The 21,479-nt window shown below is 36.6% G+C and overlaps 1 protein-coding gene across 7 annotated transcripts in view; it reads left to right on the forward strand.

Annotated features, from left to right (window-relative positions):
• LOC112150904 (unconventional myosin-IXb) overlaps nucleotides 1-21,479 on the forward strand; it is a 59,720-nt gene that overhangs the window by 7,661 nt on the left and 30,580 nt on the right. For all 7 annotated transcript variants that reach the window (XM_024279440.2, XM_024279435.2, XM_024279438.2 and 4 more), the window contains exons 2-4: nucleotides 13,914-14,137; nucleotides 15,234-15,453; nucleotides 15,591-16,100. In XM_024279440.2, coding sequence (XP_024135208.1) covers nucleotides 13,977-14,137; nucleotides 15,234-15,453; nucleotides 15,591-16,100 — 891 coding nt within the window. In that variant the 5' untranslated portion in view covers nucleotides 13,914-13,976. The remainder of the gene's footprint in view (nucleotides 1-13,913; nucleotides 14,138-15,233; nucleotides 15,454-15,590; nucleotides 16,101-21,479) is intronic.

The following is a 21,479-nucleotide window of genomic DNA, read 5'->3' on the forward strand; positions in this document are numbered from 1 at the left end:
CAGCTTCAGTGAGATATGTAGTCCATAATTATGTTAAAAAGTTACAGTTTTAAAGTATTAAAAATTGAGTGTTCAATAAATGTTTATCCTGTTTGGCCAGCGACCTAAGGGGTGTTTTGGATTTTGGCCCCCTGTGTGATTGAGTTTGACACCCCTGATTTAGACAGACTTAGACTTAGACATTTCTTAGAAGCACTGTGTCCTAAAGTCATCATCCAACTTTTTATTTTGTAATTTGACATCTGATGTTAGCCCACACAGACAGACTTGAGTGATCTGCCAACTTCTTGGCAAATATGTAAAATCAAATAATGTCTCTGTTTCATCCACGTTTTCCCCTGACAGTTTAAGAACCCGTTTATGAAAATTTACTTTGATGCAATACTTTTTTTTTCTCTAAGAGATTTAGACTCAAATGCAGAAGCAAGTCGTTTGGCGCAGATCTGAACGCAGATTAAACATTTTCCTCTTGCGCTGAAAAACCAGATGTTTGTGGGCGATGGCAGATTTCTAAGCTTGTGTTAAAGGCAAAGGGGTCGAGCAAAAGTGTTTTGATTGCCCCAACTCCTTAGTAACTCTTTCCTAAAATGTTCTTTCTCTGTGGTTAGGTGAATTTGTGGACCTTGTAAATAGACCCAGCAGTAATGAAAGGGTATAAAGTAGAGGGCCTATTGAGGAATGGCCTACTTACAGTGAATTTCTATGCTCTTTGTTCGTCCTCCTTGTGCTATCTTTGCTCTGCCTAACGCACCTATTCACCTTAATGGGGAAGAAGCCTGGATTTTAACAGATTCTGCTACTATTGCTCAGTTTATTCTGTTACCATTTAAATTGTATTAAAGCTAACTCAGGAGTAAACCAACAATTTACAACTTAGGGCTTTCTGTAATAAAGAAATCAGCTTTCATTTTCATTAAATGTATTTCAAAAGTTTATAGTAATTTATATGAAGTAATACCTGCATGAGGCAGTTTGCTAAATTAAAAGTTTTGCTATATTTGAAAATAAAGAGAAATATAAAAACTTTTTTTGACTTCTGAAATTATACAGTATTTCTAATTTTCTCACCCCTGGCATTTACTCAGTGAAATTTGTAAATGTATCTGCTGTGCTGCTTTGGAATCAATCGCAGACCTTTGGAGTTCTGTGTTTTTTGCCTTGAGGGTGTGGTTTCTTTTACTCTGGCAATACCATTGCAGCAACAGGTTGTACTTGTGCTGCCTCAAAATGCTTAAACAAAGCTTTATATCAAATAGATGCTCTTACAATTACTTTTATAAAGCAAATGCCCAATAGAATTGGCCATTATCGTGTTTTTTTTTTTTTTTTCCTTTTCATGTTGTCATTTTTAGATGGTAGGTCCTTTCTAAAAAGCAAACCAATTAAAGACAACTTCAGCTATACCAAAGCGATATACACAATAACCTTTAAGAGTGTGATATGACCTCTTTAAACCTTGAAATGTTCCGTCATGCATCATGGTGACAAGTTAGTTCTGCTTCCTTTGCACTTCATTTAAGGCAAAATTGCAGCAGGCACATGGTTGCACCAGATACAGAAGTAGTTCTACAATAGCTTGTGAAATATTCATTGTTTTCTAGGTCTAATCTTTTCAGCAAATTTGCTGCTTTTGTCAACAGCAACTCAATAAATCAATTAAGTCTATGACCTATTTTTTTGGCTTTTTAATGTCCACTGAACTGGGTTGATGACTTTCGGCCAAGTGCTAGAAAAAAATAACTGTATTAGCTATTGATACTTTAACAATATTTGTATTTATTCAGCCCTAATCATAGAAAATGAATCCAATAATCAATAAAGTATTTGTTACCTGAGTCTGTTGAGGTGTCATTGTTTAAACCAGATTCTATTCCTTATTACCTGTGTTGTATACTAACCAGCATCCCTACTTTAACACAACAAAACATGTTCTAGATTAGGGCTGCCACAATTAGTCGACTAATCGACAACTAAACAACTATTAAAATAATCGACTACTGATTTAATAGTCGATTAGTCATTACTTTATATTATATGGAGTCCGAGTGTAGTAAAGTTGAAAGCTATAATGGCACTATGCTAGCTTTTTGTACTATTTTGGCATTTATTGTAGTTTTTTAGGCTAATTTGAAGTTTAGCTAATATTTCAGCTACATGCTAGCTGTTTTTGCTAATTCAGGCTTTTTTGTTTTTATGCTATTTTGGAGTTTAGCTAATATTTCACCTGCAAGCTAGCTTTTTCTGGCTAACTTACGCTTTTTTCAGTTTTTGAGGCTAATTTTGCATTTAACTAATATTTTAGCTGGCTATCAGCTTCAGCGATTTCAGCTATCAATTTCAGCATCTTCAGCTATCAGCACTATTATCTTCAGCAGCCAAATTCAGCTTACAGCACTGACATTAGCATTATTGCAGATAATGCTATATATCTAGTTTTTAGGTTGTTTAAAGCTAATGATGGTTAAGATGTGTGCTTTACATCCAGTTTGCACATGACCCAATTAGTCGACTAATTGAAATAAATAATCGATGATTAGTCGACTTAAAATAATCGTTTATAGCAGCAGTATTCTATATAGAATCCTATTGCTGCAGTGGAACTTAACACATTAGCTACTAACTAATCATAAAACGAATATCTATATTCGTAAGACTGCAATCAATAAACCTAATTTTATGAGTAAAATTGTGTAGGGTTGACGTCGCAGCTCCAATGCCGACGTAGAGCAAAAGAAGAAGAAAATTGTGTACATACACAGACTTTGATAAAGCAAAAAAAAACACAAAAACCTGTGGTTAACCTCCCAGCTATTTGAACGTACTTGACATGAAAGCCAATAAAAAGAAGTGCAGAAGTTTAATTGACTGTGAAACTGAGATGCTTTTTAACAGATAACAGAAAACACATTTAGTTTAATTTGTTGTTTTCCGTTTTTAAGTTACTGAATTGAAACAAGTAAATTTAGTACTAAAAATTAATTTAACAGGCTTTGAAGAAATTCCTTTCTGTCATGCAAAATGGTCTTCCCCTGAGGTTACAGGAACAAGACCACCAACTTTTGCTTCACACAAAGCTTCATAGATTATTTTTTTCTCACCTAAGTTGCTTTTAAGGTTTTTTTTGTTTTGGTTGTGTACCTTTTTTATTGTTTTACCTCAGTCAGTTCCAGTGTTTTGTTAAATATCAAAGTGTATTGTAAATTCTCCAAAATGTTCTGGATGTAGCCTTTAATATCTTAATATTTCATCTGATTTCATAACTCTGAATGTCAGAATAAAGAAAGCTTCTTGGGAAAGATGGGAAATGTCAAGCTGTCTGCTTTTGTGTCTACTACTTTGATGGAATCGACCTGGATGAACGAGTCTCCACACAGACATCCAGATTGTGGAACTTGTGTGTTTAAATTCGCTGACTGCAGCTTCGTCTGACCACCAGATGCCTCAAAGGCTGTGAAGAGTGACACAGGGAACAGAAACGGCAAAGCACAAAAAAGTGCATAAAATGAAGTGGAAAAAGATGGAAAAATAGAGACAAGCCAAAGGCTTAAAGAGAAAGACACGAAGTGGGAGCAGAAAACCTTGGCACTGCGCTTGCTGTTAGTCGAGCTGTGCTCTGTACTGTTTGCTTTTGCTCTATTTTTACTACTCAGTCTGACTCTGGTCACTGATGAATGACTTCATGTAAGTTACTTTACATCTGGCAGAAATCATCCACAATGCCTTGTGCAGGTTGTTCAAAGGGGGTGCAAACAGTCAATGTATGATCCTCGAGAAAATAAGACGGAAAAGAAACTAAATTCTAGGTTTTTAAATAAAATAGTTTATTTTTATTTGAATTTTTGTTATTTATGTCACTAATTTTTAAGGATGTACAGTGGTACCTCTTTTTGTCAGATTTTTAAAAAGGGCATTATTGCATATTTTCTTCTTCTGTTACAGCTATTACTCTGTGCCTCCTGATTGACAGTTGTTTAATGTCAATCAGTCTCCTCTGTCTGTTGTACAGTTTGCCAAATTTAAATCATTTTTTGGTTGCAAGCAGAACAAAACGGTTCATGTTTTTACAAAGGTTTGAACTTGGAAAATTTAAGCAATAGAGCTGTGATAAAATGTTTGTCTATCTAAGAAACGTTTATTAAGTGTGTAGTGAGGGGTTTTATGGCCTTAAGACATCTAGAAGGTTGTAAAAAATAAAGTTTACTACTCCACAGATTGAACCTCCCGTGATAAGGTACCACTATATAGGTGGCTGTATTTTGGAATAGAATGTTTACCCTTAAAATCAAAGCGTTGTCTTCCATTTTTTGGTTTGTCAATTTGCTGTAAATGTTCAGAACGTACCTTTGTTCAGGAAATACACCGAATGAGGGGAGCAGCGATTCACTCTCTCCACCATTCAAATTCAAATGTTATTTGTCACATATATGCATAGTGTAATATGTAATGAAATGTATTGTACAACTTTCTGATGGTATAAAAAATAATAAAGATAATAGATGATTAAGTAGAAAAGACATTACAATAAATAAATGACAACATTGTTGGCTTAAGGTCACAACGTGTTAAGTTCAGATCTAACTTTGATCTTTGGGTCACGGTTTTGTTTCAGTTCAATATATGACAAAAGAAAAAAGAAATTCTGAAAAATCATTTTTAAATGATATATAGAATAGATAAGTAAAACAATAAATAATAAATCCTTGAATTTAGCTAAATTCTTTGACACCGAGTGTAAACATACTGGTATGTTTACGATTCAATTCCCCTACTATTTGGATTAATGGTGACATACAGTTTGGTTTTAAACCAACAATTATTATATCTCTAATTACAATGTCTTTGTTCAATATTTTAGTTTTGCTGTCAATTTTCCTGAGTTTAAACTAATTACAAACGGCTGAAAATTTTTTAGATAGATCAACATTTTTATTATCTTTTGTATTAAATTGCATTATTTGATTACTACAAAGCATAAATCTCTCACCAAAGTGTGTCTTTGTCATGTAAAGCTGCAGAGGGATTTTTAAACAGGCATGTTTTTTGGGTGCATTGCTGCAACTATTTTGGTCTTACAATGGAGTCATGTGTTTGGGAAGTGTTTTAGTGCTGGGTAGCCCACATGAGCGAGCCTGTATAATAATCCCCTCTGTCTGCCTCCTTCCCCTAATTTCCTTTTTCCTTGTGTTTCTGATTTTTGCATGCAGCTGCTTCACATCTCCAGATGGCACATTCTATTTTTGGCTGATGATTATTGGGGTTTATCAAACCTGGACACCTGCACAGTACCAGCCTAACTGTTTTCTGTAACAGTTTTGTTGTTTTACATGCGTTTTACCAAATATTACTATAAAATTATGCCAGTTTTTGATCGACATTTAATGTCACAAGTGTTCTCTTTCAGTCAACAAAAGTTTAAAAGCTTCAACTCACAGGTTTTTATCTGGTCTCCTCAGGATTTATAATCAAAATTGGACATTTGTTCTCAATTATTTCACTCAAACACATGTTTGAAAAAACAAACTGCTCTGGTTTTACCTTTTATTTTTATTTATTTGAGTCCAGTGTGAGGCGAAGAGCGGTCTGTAATCCTGGAATCCCGTACCGCATACAGAGTATGGCATCTGAATGAGCTGGCTCCTGGGTTGCATTAACTCAGATGTGTTATGGTCTCACTGGTTTGGTGTATAAACATGGCTTTGAATGTAGAATTTAGCTCAGGATACTGATTGGAAACATGTCTTTCTCCTCACTGGTTGCTGTGCATTCCATTAGCCGTGCTGTGCTTTTTTGGATTGGCCAAAACCAGATAAAATGTATTGTAATGTATTGTAATGTAACGGTTTTCACTGGAGCTTGGCCTCTGCTTTAAAGATGAGGTTCCACAGTAACACAATCATGTAAATCAAAAACACCAGAGAGTGATTTTTCTTTTTTTCTGCCCTTTTATGGAAAGCAGTATTATCTCAAGTTTGTTCTTTGGCACTCTCCTTCACTTCCTCTTCATCTGGTCTACGTTAAAACAGAAATGGAGAGCTGAAGGGGGTTGCCAGTAGGGGGTCAATTGGTGAGGTAGAACGGTGGGAGATTCTGTAAAATAGATGAGACGGAGGGAAAGTAACATACTTAAAGAAGTAATTTAAAACACAGCTGCAGCAGACTGTTGCCCAGACTATGGGGGAGTGACTGGACCTGGGTCATTGAGCCACTGTAAAATCTATTTAAAGTATGAGTTCACAACATTGTCAATGAAATAATCTAAAGCGAATATTCTGACAGTACAAGGATGCTTTAGATCAGGGGTGTATTAAACACTCTATAACTACATTTTTAGAACTTTAAAACCGTAACTTAACAACTTAATTATGAACTAGATGTATAGCATTACCTGCAATAATACTAGTGTGAAGGCTGTAAGCAGAATTTGGCAGCTGAAAATGCTAGTGCTAGTAGCTGAAGATGCTGAAATTGATGGCTAAAAACGCTGAAGCTGATATCTGAAAGTTGAAAACACTAAAGCTAATAGCCAGCTAAAATAAATGCCAAGGTAGCCTAATAAAACTTAAAAAAAAATATCAGGTTAGCCAAAACAGCTAGCATGCCGCTGAATAAAATAGCTAATCTTCAAAATAGCTTAAAAAATGGAAGAAAGCCTAAATTGGCCAAAACAGCTAGCATGTAGCTGAAATATAAGATAAACTCTAAAACAGCCTAAAGAACTAAATATTAGCTAAACTCCAAAATAGCCTAAAAAATAGTCAAAAAAGCTAGCAGAATGCCAATCTTTAAAACTTTAAAACCATAACTTTTTAACACAACTATGAATAATAAAAATGCAGGAAAATTATTCCAGAATAAATCAACTTAAACCTTAATTCAATTTTTAATATTTTGCTATCCAAAAAAAACACCTTTTTGTGAAAATTATACAAGTTAGAAATAAGCGCAAGATAACATCGGGCCATTAATAATAATAAAATAAAATGATCTGGAGGGCCGAACCCGGCCCCCGGGCCTTGACTCTGGCACTCTGATTTTAGAGATGTTTTCAAACATAACTCATTGAAAGAATAATGAACAACAGCCGCCTCCGTTTTTAAATACACGAGTTAGACACATGATATTGGGAGTGGCAGATCAATGCAGCGACCACATTATATTCATAATTTATTAGACCAGGCTGCTGTCTTTTCATTAAGCTTTGGTTTGTAAGCTTATGAGGGAGAATTCACACTTCATTCTTTATCATCTGTTCTTTGACTTGGACAGACAATAGCAAATACGTCCTCCTCTATCGTAGCATCTTTCCCTTTTTGTTGTTGCTGTTGTGGCTGCGTACTTGTGTCAGGGGAAAATAGCTTGACAGAAGCGCAGGCTCTGTATTGAACGGACGGCATATTTCACAAAGTCAAAGGCTGGTTCCCTGTGGCTTTTCTCTCTTTTATGCCTTCCTTTAGACTGAAGGAGCAGATGCTCCTCAGCTCTGGTGTTATTGTGTGTGACCGACCAGCCTGCAAGCTGGCAAGAAGGCATAGGGGGAGGAGACGAGCCTTGAGTGCCCCTTTTATTTGACCTTTTTCACAGTTCTCCCTGTTTGTCTAGTTGAGCTCATGCTGTCTGTTGGATGAGTAAATCTCTTGTTGTGATGAATGTCCCCTTTAAGCAAAGGTCTGCATATTTTCATTGACCAGTTCAGACAATCTTTCTAGAAATGCATCTAAAACTGAACTCCATTGGGAATAACGCATACAAAAAAAACCACAAACACTGGTTGACTTTGCACTTCCCCTGCTTTGGTTTCATTATACCCAGGGGACAATATATGCCCACTTTAGCATAGAGTTGGTCCCCATTAGTTCATGGGAGGACAGTTCCAGTGGTGATGGATACTTAGTGGTCACAGCTCCATTTTCCCTGTGGAAAAGAAAAAAGTTGGCCTACATCCCTGCAGCCATGCACTCAAATGCACCTTTGGAAACACGCAAGTGCATCCAGGCTTTTATACACTTTTAGAACAAAATGGTTTCTATACTAAAAGTTGTGCATATTGTTGATTTTCCTGGTAGATGTTTTCTTTTAAGGCATCCACTTTGAAAAAGTATACTATTTGAAACAAATTTACTTTTTTCCAACAGTTTTTGAGATTTGCAAGAGCCAAGATTCATGAACCAATTAGGTGATTCAGGTGGAAACTCAATGACTAACAAGGTTATGAAATGTTGAGTCTGAAAGGAAAAGAGAGGCCTGTTACTTCACATTTTCTTTATGAATGTCATTTGGTTTGGAAACATAAATGCACAACATTTTCATTTTTGAGATTTTTAAAGCTTGGCACATGATGACACCTGTCAGGGATTGTTTCCATCACTGCTGGGAGACCCTGACTCATTAGAAGTGCTGCCACAAACTATCAGTTTAATAGTTGACTAATCACTGATTATTTTTTCCAATTAGTCGACTAATCGGGTCATGTGCAAACTGGATGTAAAGCACACATCTTAAGCATCATTAGCTTTAAACAAACTAAAAACTAGACATATAGCATTACCTGAGATAATGCTACTGTGAATGCTGTAAGCTGAATTTGACCGCTGAAGATGCGAGTGCTGATAGCTGAAGATGCTGAAATTAATGCCAAAAAATCCTAAAGTTGATAGCTGAAATCGCTGACGTTAATAACCAGTTAAAATATTAACTAAATGCCATATTAGCCCAAAAAACTGAAACAAACTTGCAAACTTGCAAACGGCTAGCTTGCAGCTGAAACTTTAGCTGAACTCCAAAATAGCTTAAAAACGAAAAAAGCCTAAATTAGCCAAAATACTGTAGCTAGCATATAGCTAAATTATTAGCTAAACTCCAAATTAGCCTAAAAACCTGATTAAAAAATCCTAAATTAGCCAAAATAGCTAGCATGTAGCTGAAATATTAGCTAAACTCCAAAATCGCCAAAAAAAACTTTAATAAATACTTAAATGGTCCAAAAAGCTAGCAGAATGCCATTATAACTTTCAGCTTTACAACACTCTGACTCCATATAGTATAAAAGTAACGACTAATCGGCTATTAAATTGGTCATCCACTATTTATTTTTTTAATAACTTTATTTTTATTATTTTTTGTTATATAAACCCAAAACACAAACCAAAATCAAAATAAAGGTCAGTTCTAGGTGCTTCACAGATGTATCTGTTGTACCGTGTCCATTTTTTCCACTTTCGGTGTATTTGTGCCTCATGCAGTTTCCATCTGTGTGATATTGTTTCCGTTGAGTAGATGTTGTTGATTGTTAATGACCATTGCTCCTTTGACGGGATCGTCGTGGTGCCCCAATTCCTGGTTAATGTTTTTTTGGCGGCTAGTGACATATTTTTTAGTATTTGTCACTTCGGTGGATTGAGTTTCCTGAAAGCATGTGTAGATAAAATAGTTCTGGTACCAAAGGAATTGTATATCCAAGCACTTTGCATGTTATATCACCCACCATCCTCCAAAAACCTGCTACATTCGGACACTTCCAGAATGTGAATGGTCGACATTTATTTCCCCACATCCACCCCAACAGCTCTGATTTTTATTTTTAACTGTTCGTTCTTCAGTTTAGGCATTCTTGGTCATCGACTATTTTAATAGTCAACTATTCGTGGTATCCCTTCTCATGAGATGTAACTACTACATTTTGTGGCTGAAATGTAACTTTACCTCCATTCAGATTTTTTTCTTTAGTAAACTAAAGGGAAGTAGTAAAATTTTATTTTTGAAACAACAAAACTGTTTTGTTTGATCTTTTATTGAGGTTTAATGTGACTCAGGTCTTTCTACGGCCGGATATTCAAGTCAGCTGTTGTGTCTCGGCACTTATTGGTTTTGTTTATATGGTTTGGATTAGCTTGTATGAAGAACTTGGACGTTCATTAGGAGAAAAATGTAGTAAAGAGTAAGAACATAAAACTTGAGCCTCTCACACAGAACTTCATAAACAGCCTACCTTATAAAGGCAAAGTATTCCTTTTGACTGTACACTTAATGGGGCTGAGGACATTAAATCAGTTATCCTCATTATTCTTGTGCTGCTGGTGGAGGTATTTACTTAAAGGTAAAGGAACCCCACAGGCTTGCAGCTTAATACCATACAAACGTTAGTCTAAGTGCCAGCTTCAGTGTAAGTTAAAAGTAATTGCTTCTTTATGATGATAAAAGCTTTTTATTTCCTCTCCGTCAGAGCAGCAATATTTATTATGAATTGCATAAGCAAAAGAGCAGCTGCTCTCTTAAATTAATACAGATATAATATGTCATGTGTTTGAACATTTTGTACACTTTGTATGAATCATAAAAGGATTTTTTTTCCCCAAATGATTTGTGGATAAAAAGTGTATTGAAAAATTCAGCAGCAGAAAGAGTACAAGCGTAAGATGTAATGATATTTTTATGTTCTTTATGTCTTCTTTTGTTTTACATTTTTTAACAAAAATTTCACCTAAATGCAAAAAAAAATACTCAAAATTCCGTTTTCTTTTTTGACAATAGAAGTGTTTAAAGGGGATAAGCAATATCCAGTCTTTAATGAGGAATGTCAGATTTTAAGAGCGATTTAGTTGCTGATCCCCCCCCCCATCGCCTACATGAAGCAGGTACACTGAACCCTCAGCTGGGGCTGTCTCTGCTGTCTCCCCATCAGCCCCCCGTAAGCAGCTAAAGTGCCAGGCTAAGCCAACACAAACCAGACGACGTAGGGTCTTATCTCTGGAATGCCGGGCACCGTCACAGAGGATCTCCTCTGCAGGGAGGAAGCTTTATTATCTCAAAGCCCCTGCCTGTCTTTCAATGTCCCCCAAGACCTCTTCCTTCTATCTCACTTAAGATGTTTACCTTTCTATTTCTGTCACTCCCCAGTCTGTCATTGTTTTATTCACATTTTTTTTTACTTCTTTTAAAATTAAATGAAAGTCTTGCTTTGTATTTGCTCTGTTGTAGCTTGGAGAAACCAGATTGTGTTCGTGTTGGAAGATAATGATGATGCAGTTCCCTCTGGTCGCTGCTGTTCTGCACGCCTTGGCATTTTTATAGACTTGCATGTTTGCTGCGGTCAGCCTTCCTGGCAAGACCCAACCTTTTGAATCCCCAGCTGCTCTTTTCCCCTCCCGATTCTGTAATTTGACCTAGATCATTGAGAATTGAGCTTTATTAATCTATTATATGCTGTTACATGTGTTATTCAATGTCTTACAGTGTTAATCTAAAATCATCATCTTCAAGCAGAAGGGTTTCTTATTTATCATGGATTATGACGAATACAAGAGGCATAATAGGGTCACTTCCGATGGATTAGATTACTGAAACTTGAGTTTATAGTTCTGTAGTTCCGCAGAATTTTCTTGGTATTTGTGATCTTTTTTAGATTGTTACTTCACAAGATCACATGATGATAGAGGAAGAGACAATCTTTTTCACGGTCACACAAGCATATATTTTTAAGACCTCTTAAATTTAAAATCATCTTATTTTAATTAGTAAATACATCTTGAAATATTGCTACTTACAGTTTAATCTGACAATTTAGCTGTGTGAAATCATGTGATTCCTCATGTTTAGCATCTCCTTCTGTGTGGCATTCATTTTTCTAGAGTAAATAAACACTCAGATTTAATGACAGAGTGAATGCATAAATCTAAAGACTGGCACCCTGATCATTTACCAAAGCAGTGCAGTTTGCCTTCCAGGCAGCAGTTTCAACCAGGTCCATGTTTCCCATAAGGACTTGCAGTTTATGCAGTCATTTTTTAGGACCCATCATTACACCGAACCATTCCCAGCTTTTCAAGCTTTAAATCAGAGTTCTATAGAGGCTTTATGACAGATAAACTGGATTAAAATGACAATTTTTCCTTAACCCAGTTTTTCAGGCTGCTTCATGTGACTCCCAATTAACTGGTTATGACTAGATAATGGTTGTGTGCATGGCTGTAAAGCTGTCATGCCATTTTGGCGCAACAACTTAACTTACTAATATAGTCAAAAAATATATTTAAAGTTAAAAGTCAAAGTTTTTATTTTTCTGGAAACAAGCTGTAAACATTTGAATGAACTTTGTTTTTTAAATACCAAATCTCATTGTTCTCTAAGTTGATAAAATCCAACTTTTGTTTAACTGACTCGATGAAAAAATACATGTTTGCTTTTGGAACTTAAACCACAGCTTTTTTGGGATAAACAGAAATTTGGTTAAAGAATATCTGTTTTCTAAAACGTAAAACAGCCGTCTGGTGGGTGTGATAGAACAGAAGCCTCCCCAGTGTTCTGGTGGGGAGAAAAAATCCTAAATTAGTCAAAACAGTTAGCATGCAGCTAAAATATTAGCTAAACGATAGTTTAGTTAGTTGACTAATCGTGGCAGCTCTACTCCAGACTCAACATCTTTCTACCAATATATTCACAGTCTCTACAAATACCACCGTCTCTCCTCTAGACATGTCTGAACCTTCTCAGTCTGGCCTCTCTGACTTGAACCTCTAACATGTGCTGTCCTTCTGATAGACTTATTCCTGATGTTGTCCATCCTGGTCACTCCCAAAGAGAACCTCAGCATCTTCACCTCTGCTGCCTCCAGCTCTGCTTCCTGTCAGTTCCTCATTGTCTCTAGGCCGAACAACATGGCTGCTCTCCCCAAATTTTTGAATACTTTTCCTTTCATTTGAGTTGTAACTCTACTATCACACCTGACACTTTTCTTCTCCCATTCCAACCTGCCTGCACCCCCTTCTTCACTTCTTCTCCACACTCTCAATGACTCTACTGTTGACCCTTGACACTTAAATCCTCCACCTTCTTTATCTCTTCTCTCTGTAACCTCACTCTTCCACTCTGGTTCCTCTCATTCACACACATGTACTCTGTCTTACTGCGGCTAACCTTCATTCCTCTCCTTTCCAGGGCAAACCTCCACCTCTCTAACTCCACCTCCACCTGTTCCCTGCTCTCACTACAAATCACAATATCATCTGCAAACATCATAGTCCATGGTGATTCCTGTCTAACCTCATCTGTCAGTCTGTCCATCACCATTGCAAACAGGAAGAGGTTCAGAGCTTACATTATCATGCACTTGCCTTTTTTTTTTACAGTACCTGTGTACTGTGATAAAACCTAAAGGTTACCCCAAAATATATATATTTGTGCGGAGAGACTAAACCTGGTTACACATTGCTACACTGTGCTTGAAAGTGAATGATTTGCAGTCAGAATGCTATTTGTAGTTTACCCATAGTGCTCCCTCCGTTCTATTCGAGCCGTTATCAGTGAGCAGAAAGGTTAAATAGTTGTGTACTCTGTCCAGCTGCAACTATTTGGTAAAGTTTCAGCAGCTAAACCCTTTTTATGTGATTGCAAAAAAGCTTTTTAAGCATACAGTTGTCCTTTCAATTTAACTTTTTTTTAAATTAATTACATCACAATAATTTATCGTGTCTTTTTTTTGTATTTGTATCTTATTTGTGTTTATTTTTTACAGGTCAAAGCAAAATATTTCTAAATCAAAAACACATTTATTTTAATTACTTGTATCTACTTTGTCAGATTTGAATTTTAACCTTCTTAATTCTATCTCTTATTAAGAGAGGGAATGTTATGTTTTTCCACATTTTGTATTTGTAAACTTAAATCTGATTTATGTGGAGGTAATTTTATGAGAATGTAATGTTCTGGTTTTCTATAATTTTCCTGATAAACACAGACTTCATATAAAAATAAAAATATTAACTTATTAACAAGATGGCAAATAAGGCTTTCTAAAAATTGCATAGCAGAAATGATGCAATATCTTGTTTATCTTTGGATCTGAAACTTGCACAGTCATCAACATGCTTTCATAAACAGGAAATTATTGTAACTGATCTTTTTTTTTTCTTCATATTTAGGTGCCGCGTGGTGAGACAGGCGGTGGCTGTGCGGCATGCTGAGGCCACTCCCCCTGGCTCAGGATGAGTGTCATAGATGGCGCTGCCACCATGGCAACAAATGGAGGTGGAGGGGGAGGCGGGCTAGTCGGCGCAGGAGGCCCTAAAGACGACGATGGCCGCACGTACCTGCTTCAGATCTATCCACGGCTGGCTGGGCAGTCCTCCGCATGCTGCGATCTGAAGTGAGTGAGAGCGAGATGTTACACAAAACTCCAAGAAAAGCATCCATTTAACAAGAGTTATATTCCTTTTATACTATTTCTATGTGCTGAAGATAGAGGAGTATTGTTAGAAAAGTATATCCCACACAGCGCACACTTTTACTCAGCGTAAACTTATTAAATCTATCTTAATATGAAGAAAAATAAATAAATTTAAAAAAAAGCCTTGTCTTAAAGTCAAGACCTGGGGGCCGGATCCGGCCCTCCTGGTCATTATATCCGGCCCTCCAGATCCTTTTATTTTATTGTTATTAATGGCCTGACGTTATCTAGCACTAGCTATTTTGGAGTTTAGCTAGTATTTTCACTACATGCTAGCTAATTTGGCTAATTTAGGCTTTTTTTGTTTTTGAGACTATTTTGGAGTTTAGCTAATATTTCAGCGGTATTTGTTTTGGCAAATTTAGTCTTTTTTTGTTTTGGAGTTAGGCTAATATTTGCACACATGCTGTTTTGGCTAGTTTAGGCTTTTTTTCATGTTTTTGGACTATTTTAATTTTTTTTTTCAGCTAAATACTAGCCGTTTTGGCTAACCTAATTTTTTTTTTTTTTAGGCTAATTTAGCATTTTAGCTAACATTTTAGCTGGTTATTAGCTTCACCGTTTTTAGCTATCAATATCAGCATCTTCAGCGGTCAAATTCAGCTTACAGCATTCACATCATCACTATTGCAGGTAATGCTATATATATAGTTCGTAATTATACTAAAAAACCTAAAAAACCGTTTGACCTAAGGTGTGTTTTGGATTTTGGCCCCATGTGTGATTGAGTTTGACACCCCTGCTTTATGATAACATTTTATTAAACTGATGATAAAAACAAAGCATTACACTTACAGCTGTCATGTTAACAGATCCTGATAAGTAATGGATTTAAACACTATTATTTTAAGCAGCCTTATTATGTCATCACAGTGAGATGACTACCAAGTTAGGTCATATCATATCATGCAGCTGCTGCTTATCGACATATATGATTGACAGTATTGTCAAGTTGAGTCAAACAATCTGATTCTCTACTGATGAAGATATTTTGTTTTGTGGTTTTCCTGCTCAGGGTGCAGAAGGATGCAACAGCAGCCTCCGTGATCGCTGAAGCTGCAGCAAAACTGGGGCTGGACCCCAGCCGTCTGTACGTGCTGGCAGAGGTGAAGGAATGCGGTGGAGAAGAGTGGGTGCTGGAGGCCGGAGACCAGCCTGTACAGAGGTTTCTGTTGTGGCCTCGGAAAGCCCAGGAAAAACACCCTCAGAGCTTTGGCTTTTACTTCCTACTTCAGGTAATTATAATATTTCACCAAATATTTTAACGTTATGTTGTCACTTTTTAGGTTTCATTTTAAATTCAAGCTTATACTTGTCTTTGTCACTTTACCAAACCACTGCAACTTTTTTTAATTTCTGTTCTTTATGTCAGGAGAGGAATAACGACGGCTCCATCCATTACGTACACCTCCCACCTTTGACTAAGGACCAGGAGGTACAGCGGCTTGCCGACAGGGGCTTTCTTCCACCACCTCAGGATGATTTTGCAGATCTCTGCAACCTCCCCGTCCTCAATGAGGACGGCATATTAAACAATCTGCGCTCACGCTTTTACAAGAAAGAGATCTACACATACGCAGGCAGCATTCTCATCGCCATCAACCCCTTCAAGTTCCTACCCATCTACAACCCAAAATACGTGAAGATGTACGAGAACCACCAGCTGGGCAAACTGGAGCCTCATATTTTTGCCATCGCAGATGTGGCTTACTATGCAATGCTCAGGAAGAAAGTCAACCAGTGTATCGTCATCTCTGGGGAGAGTGGCTCGGGCAAAACCCAGAGCACCAATTTTTTGATCCACTGTTTGACCGCGCTTAGCCAAAAGGGCTACGCCAGCGGAGTTGAGAGGACCATTCTTGGAGCTGGACCAGTACTAGAGGTAAGACTCAGACGTGTGTAATTACTTTTACATCCGCTATTGCTATACAATTAAGTTGTCTGACTTCACATCTGCTCAAATGGATCAGCTTTTGTGTCTGTAAAAGAGTCAAGCCGTTGTGCAACAAAAAAGACACGCAAACAAGTGCAGAGGAAGTTGTAAACTTCTTGTCTTGAGCATTTTTAAGTGCTGCGAGAATGCAGCGGCTTTCACTCTCTTCCTGTTTTTGAACAAACACCATCTGTATGCTGGTCCAAGCCTTGATAGTTATTTTTTTTCCAGTTTCAGTTGAGTCGAGTCCATGCGTTCTCCTCTGAAAAACTGCATACCTGCACTAACTTGTTCTCTGAGTTGCTGACAGGATCAAAAAAACTGAAACTTGAAACCCGCTATCTCATTAGACTAAGCAACTGTCTCTGTGATTCTCAACGGAAAAAATAGATTTGATTAAATAAGTGAAGACATATCTTCATTTGACATCATGCAGAGTTCCTGAGTGCATCCGAGACAGGAGCTGCATTATCATTAGACAACTGCAGTTGGTTGTGCAGGTGTGTCTCTGTTGTAACTTCTAATGAACTGACCTCATATACCTTCACGTTCAGGCTTTTCGAGCTGTTGTGGCATCAACTTATTATTACAAATCAACTATAAAATCTGTATTTCACTGACATCCTATCTAATTGTTTCTTATTTGTAACCCTGATCTGGTGATAATTAAATGTCTTCTTGTGTTAATCACCCCTCAGTTTTTTTTTTTTTTTTTTTTTTTATTTTGCCATTTAAATATTACTTCTATTGACCTTAACCTGTTCTGTGCACATTCATGTAGCCTGACAGATTTTTTTTTTACTCCCTGAACCACATGTATCAAAGACAAAGCCCGGGGGCCGCATCCGGCCCTCCAGGTAATTCTATCCAGCCCTCCAGATAATTTTATTTTATTGTTATTAATGGCCCGATGTTATCTTGTTAAGTTGTATAATTTTGTCAAAATATATTTTTATGGAGAGTAAAAAAATTAATATTATATAAGGTTTAAGTTGATTTATTCTGGAATAATATTCCTGACGTTTTGTTATTCATATTTATGTTAAAAGGTAATGATTTTAAAGTTTTAAAAATTATCATTCTGCTAGCTTTTTGGACTATTTAGGCATTTACTAAGTTTTTTAGGCAGTTTTGGAGCTTAGCTAATATTTCAGTGGCATGCTAACTATTAAGGCTAATTTAGGCTTTTTTTGGCTGTTTTGGAGTTAGGCTAATATTTACACACTAGCTGTTTTGGCTAGTTTAGGCTTTTTCTGGCTCTTGGGCTATTTTAAAGTCTAGCTATTTTTCAGTTACATGCTAGCTGTTTTGGCTAACCTAAGTTTGTATTTGTAGTTTTTTAGGCTAATTTGGCATTTAGCTAACATTTAACATCAGCTTCAGGGTTTTTCAATTTCAGCATCTTTAGCTATTAACACTAACCTTTCAATTTTTAAGGCTATTTGGAGTTTGGCCAATATTTACACGTTAGCTGTTTTGGCTAATTTAGGCTTTTTTTCAGTTTTTTAAGCTATTTTGAAGTTAAGCTATTTTTTTCAGCTACATGCTAGTTGCTATGGCTAATTTTTTTTTAAGTTTTTGTTGGCTAATTTGGAATTCGGCTAATATTTTAGCTGCCTATCATTTTCAGCATTTTCAGGTAATGGCTTCAATGATTTTAGCTATCATCTTAAGCGTTTTCAGCTATTAGCACTGCCATCTTCAGCGGCCAAATTCAGCTCACAGCATTTACACAAGCATTATCACAAGTAGTGCTTTATATCTAGTTCATAATTAATTTAAAAAGTTATGGTTCTAAAGTTTTAATGTAGTTTTAGAGTGTTCAATAAATGTTTATCCTGTTCGGCCCGCAATCTAAAATGCGTTCTGGATTTTGGCCCCTTGTGTGATTGAGTTTGACACCCTCGGCCTAAACAGACCATTAAAAAATCCAAAAAGTCGTCATAGCCTTTACCAGCAGCATGTGACTTAACTTTCTCAAAACGCCTTCGCTTTACATCTATTTTTAATCTTCTTTAGTTTCACATCCTCCTCTTCTGTCCATTTTTATGTGCTTTGGTGAATTTTTTTAGCCAAAGCTATGAGGGTTTTGATAAACATCCTTAAAAACACTGACATGGACACATTTATCAACTGTTGTGACTCGAAAACGCTAACCTTGCAAAGTTCACTTCAGCTGGGAAAGTCTTAGAAACGTCCCATCTTCATCCCAGTCATAGGGACAGCAAAGTAATAGATAAGAAAAATCATTTATTTTAGTTCCATGTTTTCAAATCAAATTTTGGAAAATATAAAGTCCCCACGTGGGATTCTGTCCTAAGATTCAAATTTCTCTCTTTTTTTTTGTCCTTTTAGGCAAGATTTTTTTTTCTGTTTTCAAAATATACATTGGTAAAGCAGTAACATTTAAGATTTAAAATATATTTAGCTACTTCTATTATTTTGTATCTATTTATTGGATACGGACACTACACATAATCCCGACAGCGATAAATGTAAATAATCAGAACTAAAGCAACAATGCTAGTTACAGGATGAAACAAGGATGTAATAATTCTGGATAAGATATTAGACATCAAGAAAAGCAACAAGACGCTGCAATACTGAAAGTTTCAAAATCAGGCCATAGGATCACAATAAAAGCACATCACATGACAGTACAGTAGTAGAAGGTTAAAAATTAATGTTTACACGACTGGTTTTCTTCAACCAATGTTTGAGACTAGTTTTAAAAATATTGAAGTCCCAATCCTATAATAAAATCCTTCCCAGTGGTCTTTTAATTATGATTATGCCATTTTTAGCAAAAATCAAAAAGCTTTTTAAGACATATTTTCTGCAGCGTAACAGGAGCTTATAAGAAAAAAGTACTGTAACCCTCCGTTGATATCCCAGAATTCCTTTGTTTATCTAATTTTGCAACAGTTTTTGCTTTCAGGCTGAGCTGCTTGATAAATAAACTGGTTGTTTTGTGGATGTAAAGCCGTAACTATCACGTCTTTTGTAGCACAGCACTTTCATCTCCGGCATGTTGTATTTCACTTTGATGCAGAACTTTGATAAAGTCTCACTGCTTGTTTTCAGATCTAAAGTAAGATGAAATCTCAGTGTTTAGAATCATTGTTTGCGAACATCGTTCCTGTGGGGAACACAACTTTTTTTCTGGATCCTGCAGTAAATCTCTGCCAGTTTTATTTCATGGTAATAGACTGTTAATCTGATAGGCTTTGTGCGGAGAACAAATCTCTATAATCTGTAAAGTTTTTTAGAAACATTCAAACACTGCAGAATTCAAATTAGCAGCACAGTTTAGCAGAAGGTCTTCACGGCCACGTCTCCAGACTGGAAGCCCGTCCGTTTCATTCACAGAACTGATGCTGCTTTCAGAAGAAGTAGAGAGTGGACGGCTCGGTGTGGGAGCTCCCTCCGGACGGCTCATTGAGGAATGAAAGGGGAGCTGACGGAGAGATATTTTTCCCCCTCCATCAGCACAGTTTTGGTCCCTTTGGCAGACTTGCTGCCACTGCTGCTCACGCTTAGAAAGCAGAGTATATTTGTCAGGCCGGTCCATCTTTGTGGTCGCAGGCGCAGACAGAGAGACGGGCCGGACGTTTCTGACCCTGTCAGAGGGCAAGTTTTAGACTGGATTGCTTTAGGAAGCAGTCATGCAATCATCCTTCCTAGTAAAAAAACCTTGAAATTTCTTCTGGTCTAGTAAACTATAATCAAGTGTTTTACTTCAAGTTTCGAAATAGTTCTTGAACACAATTGTTTTGTGCATTTTTGTCTTGGTTGTCTTTCTCTTAAAGTTATCTTGAGAGGTTGATAGGTTGCAGAAATATATTTTTTTTGTTTTTCGACTTTTTGCAAAATGAGTTGTAATTCAAGAAAAACATCCAGTTTACTTTGTCAACAAGTCGTATTTGCTTTTTTTCTCCTAGTAAAATAAACTCAATCAGACTGGTTTGACGTGTCCACACATAAACATGCACAAGTGGAGAGTTTCCTGGCACATTTTGGGAATTTCATAACACAAGCTGCTAGATTCTGACCTGTTACCTTGCCGTTTGTTTGGATCAATCCTGAAAAATACCATCATGCTTTGGTAAAAATCCTTCCTTTGCTCCTTTTCTGCTGTTACCCAACGTATTTCCTCCATATTTAGTTGGTCTTATCGTCAGGAGGAATAGTTTTTACGGGTGAACGTGTTTTGACAAAAAAGTTTGCACCTGCAGAACGAGTCTCCAGCTCTCAATGATTCCTTTTTTAGAACTGGTTAAACTGGTTGATCCTCTTTTATGGAGTTACCTGTTACAAGACCATTCTGTTTGGAAGCTTGTTTCATTTTTTTCATGACAGTCATCCTCTATTTCATCATATATACTTTATTTAATTCAAGAAAAATGTGTGGTGGGTGTTTTTTAAGCGCGTCTGGTAGCTGTGGTTGGGAGATGGTTAGATGTGCGTGCACTTGCTTTCAGACGATCTAGTTTATTGTTGCTGATTGTTTTGTTACTTCAAACCTTTAAATTACTCAGTAAAATCACACATTTAAACCGTCCGCTCATTTTTTCTTCTGGTCTTTTTTGATAATAACAATATGACTTATTATGTTCATTTTGATCAGCATTTTGACATTTTCACTTACGCAATTTGTAAAAGTTTTACATATATATTGTACTTTTGAGGTCACTTATTTTAGTTTATTAATCTTAGTATTTATGCTTCGATCAAAATCTAAACAACTTGAACTTCAGCTTGATGCTCAAGTTCAGATTCCTCTTTAAGGTTTCTGCCTTCTTTTCTACATCGTTCTGTCTTACAGCCTCAGACAGGAAGTGTCTATTTTCCAGAACCCTTTAACAGGAAGCTGCTACGACAAGGGAAGTAAAGGCTGTAGTTCCCTCTGCTGTCGGCTGAAAGCCTCGAGGGGTGTGGTCACGCCGGAGAACTGTATTGTTGTTCAGGAAGTACAGAGGAGTAACAGGCCTTTCTGTCTGCTGATCTATTGTTTATCTCTTCTGTATTCAGGGTGGGTGGCATTGTATGCACGTCTGGGAAAGGCTGACATTAGAATGTTTATGTCATAGTCTCAAAGCCGTGATTCATCTCAAATACACATAGAGTTTTACATGCTGACATTTACCTTTAATTTATCAATTCAGAGCCCTATAGACCCCATGACAAGTTTTTTTATTTAAAAAAAGCGTTCCCAGTAGTGTTTGAATTATGATTTATTAAGTTTTTTACTGAAATCCCACAACCTAAATGTCTTAAAAAGCAAATTTTCCTGTTGATCTGAAGCCTCAGTTTCCAAACTCTCCTCTG

Source organism: Oryzias melastigma, linkage group LG4 (genome assembly GCF_002922805.2).
Source record: "Oryzias melastigma strain HK-1 linkage group LG4, ASM292280v2, whole genome shotgun sequence".
NCBI classification, from domain to species: Eukaryota; Metazoa; Chordata; class Actinopteri; order Beloniformes; family Adrianichthyidae; genus Oryzias; species Oryzias melastigma.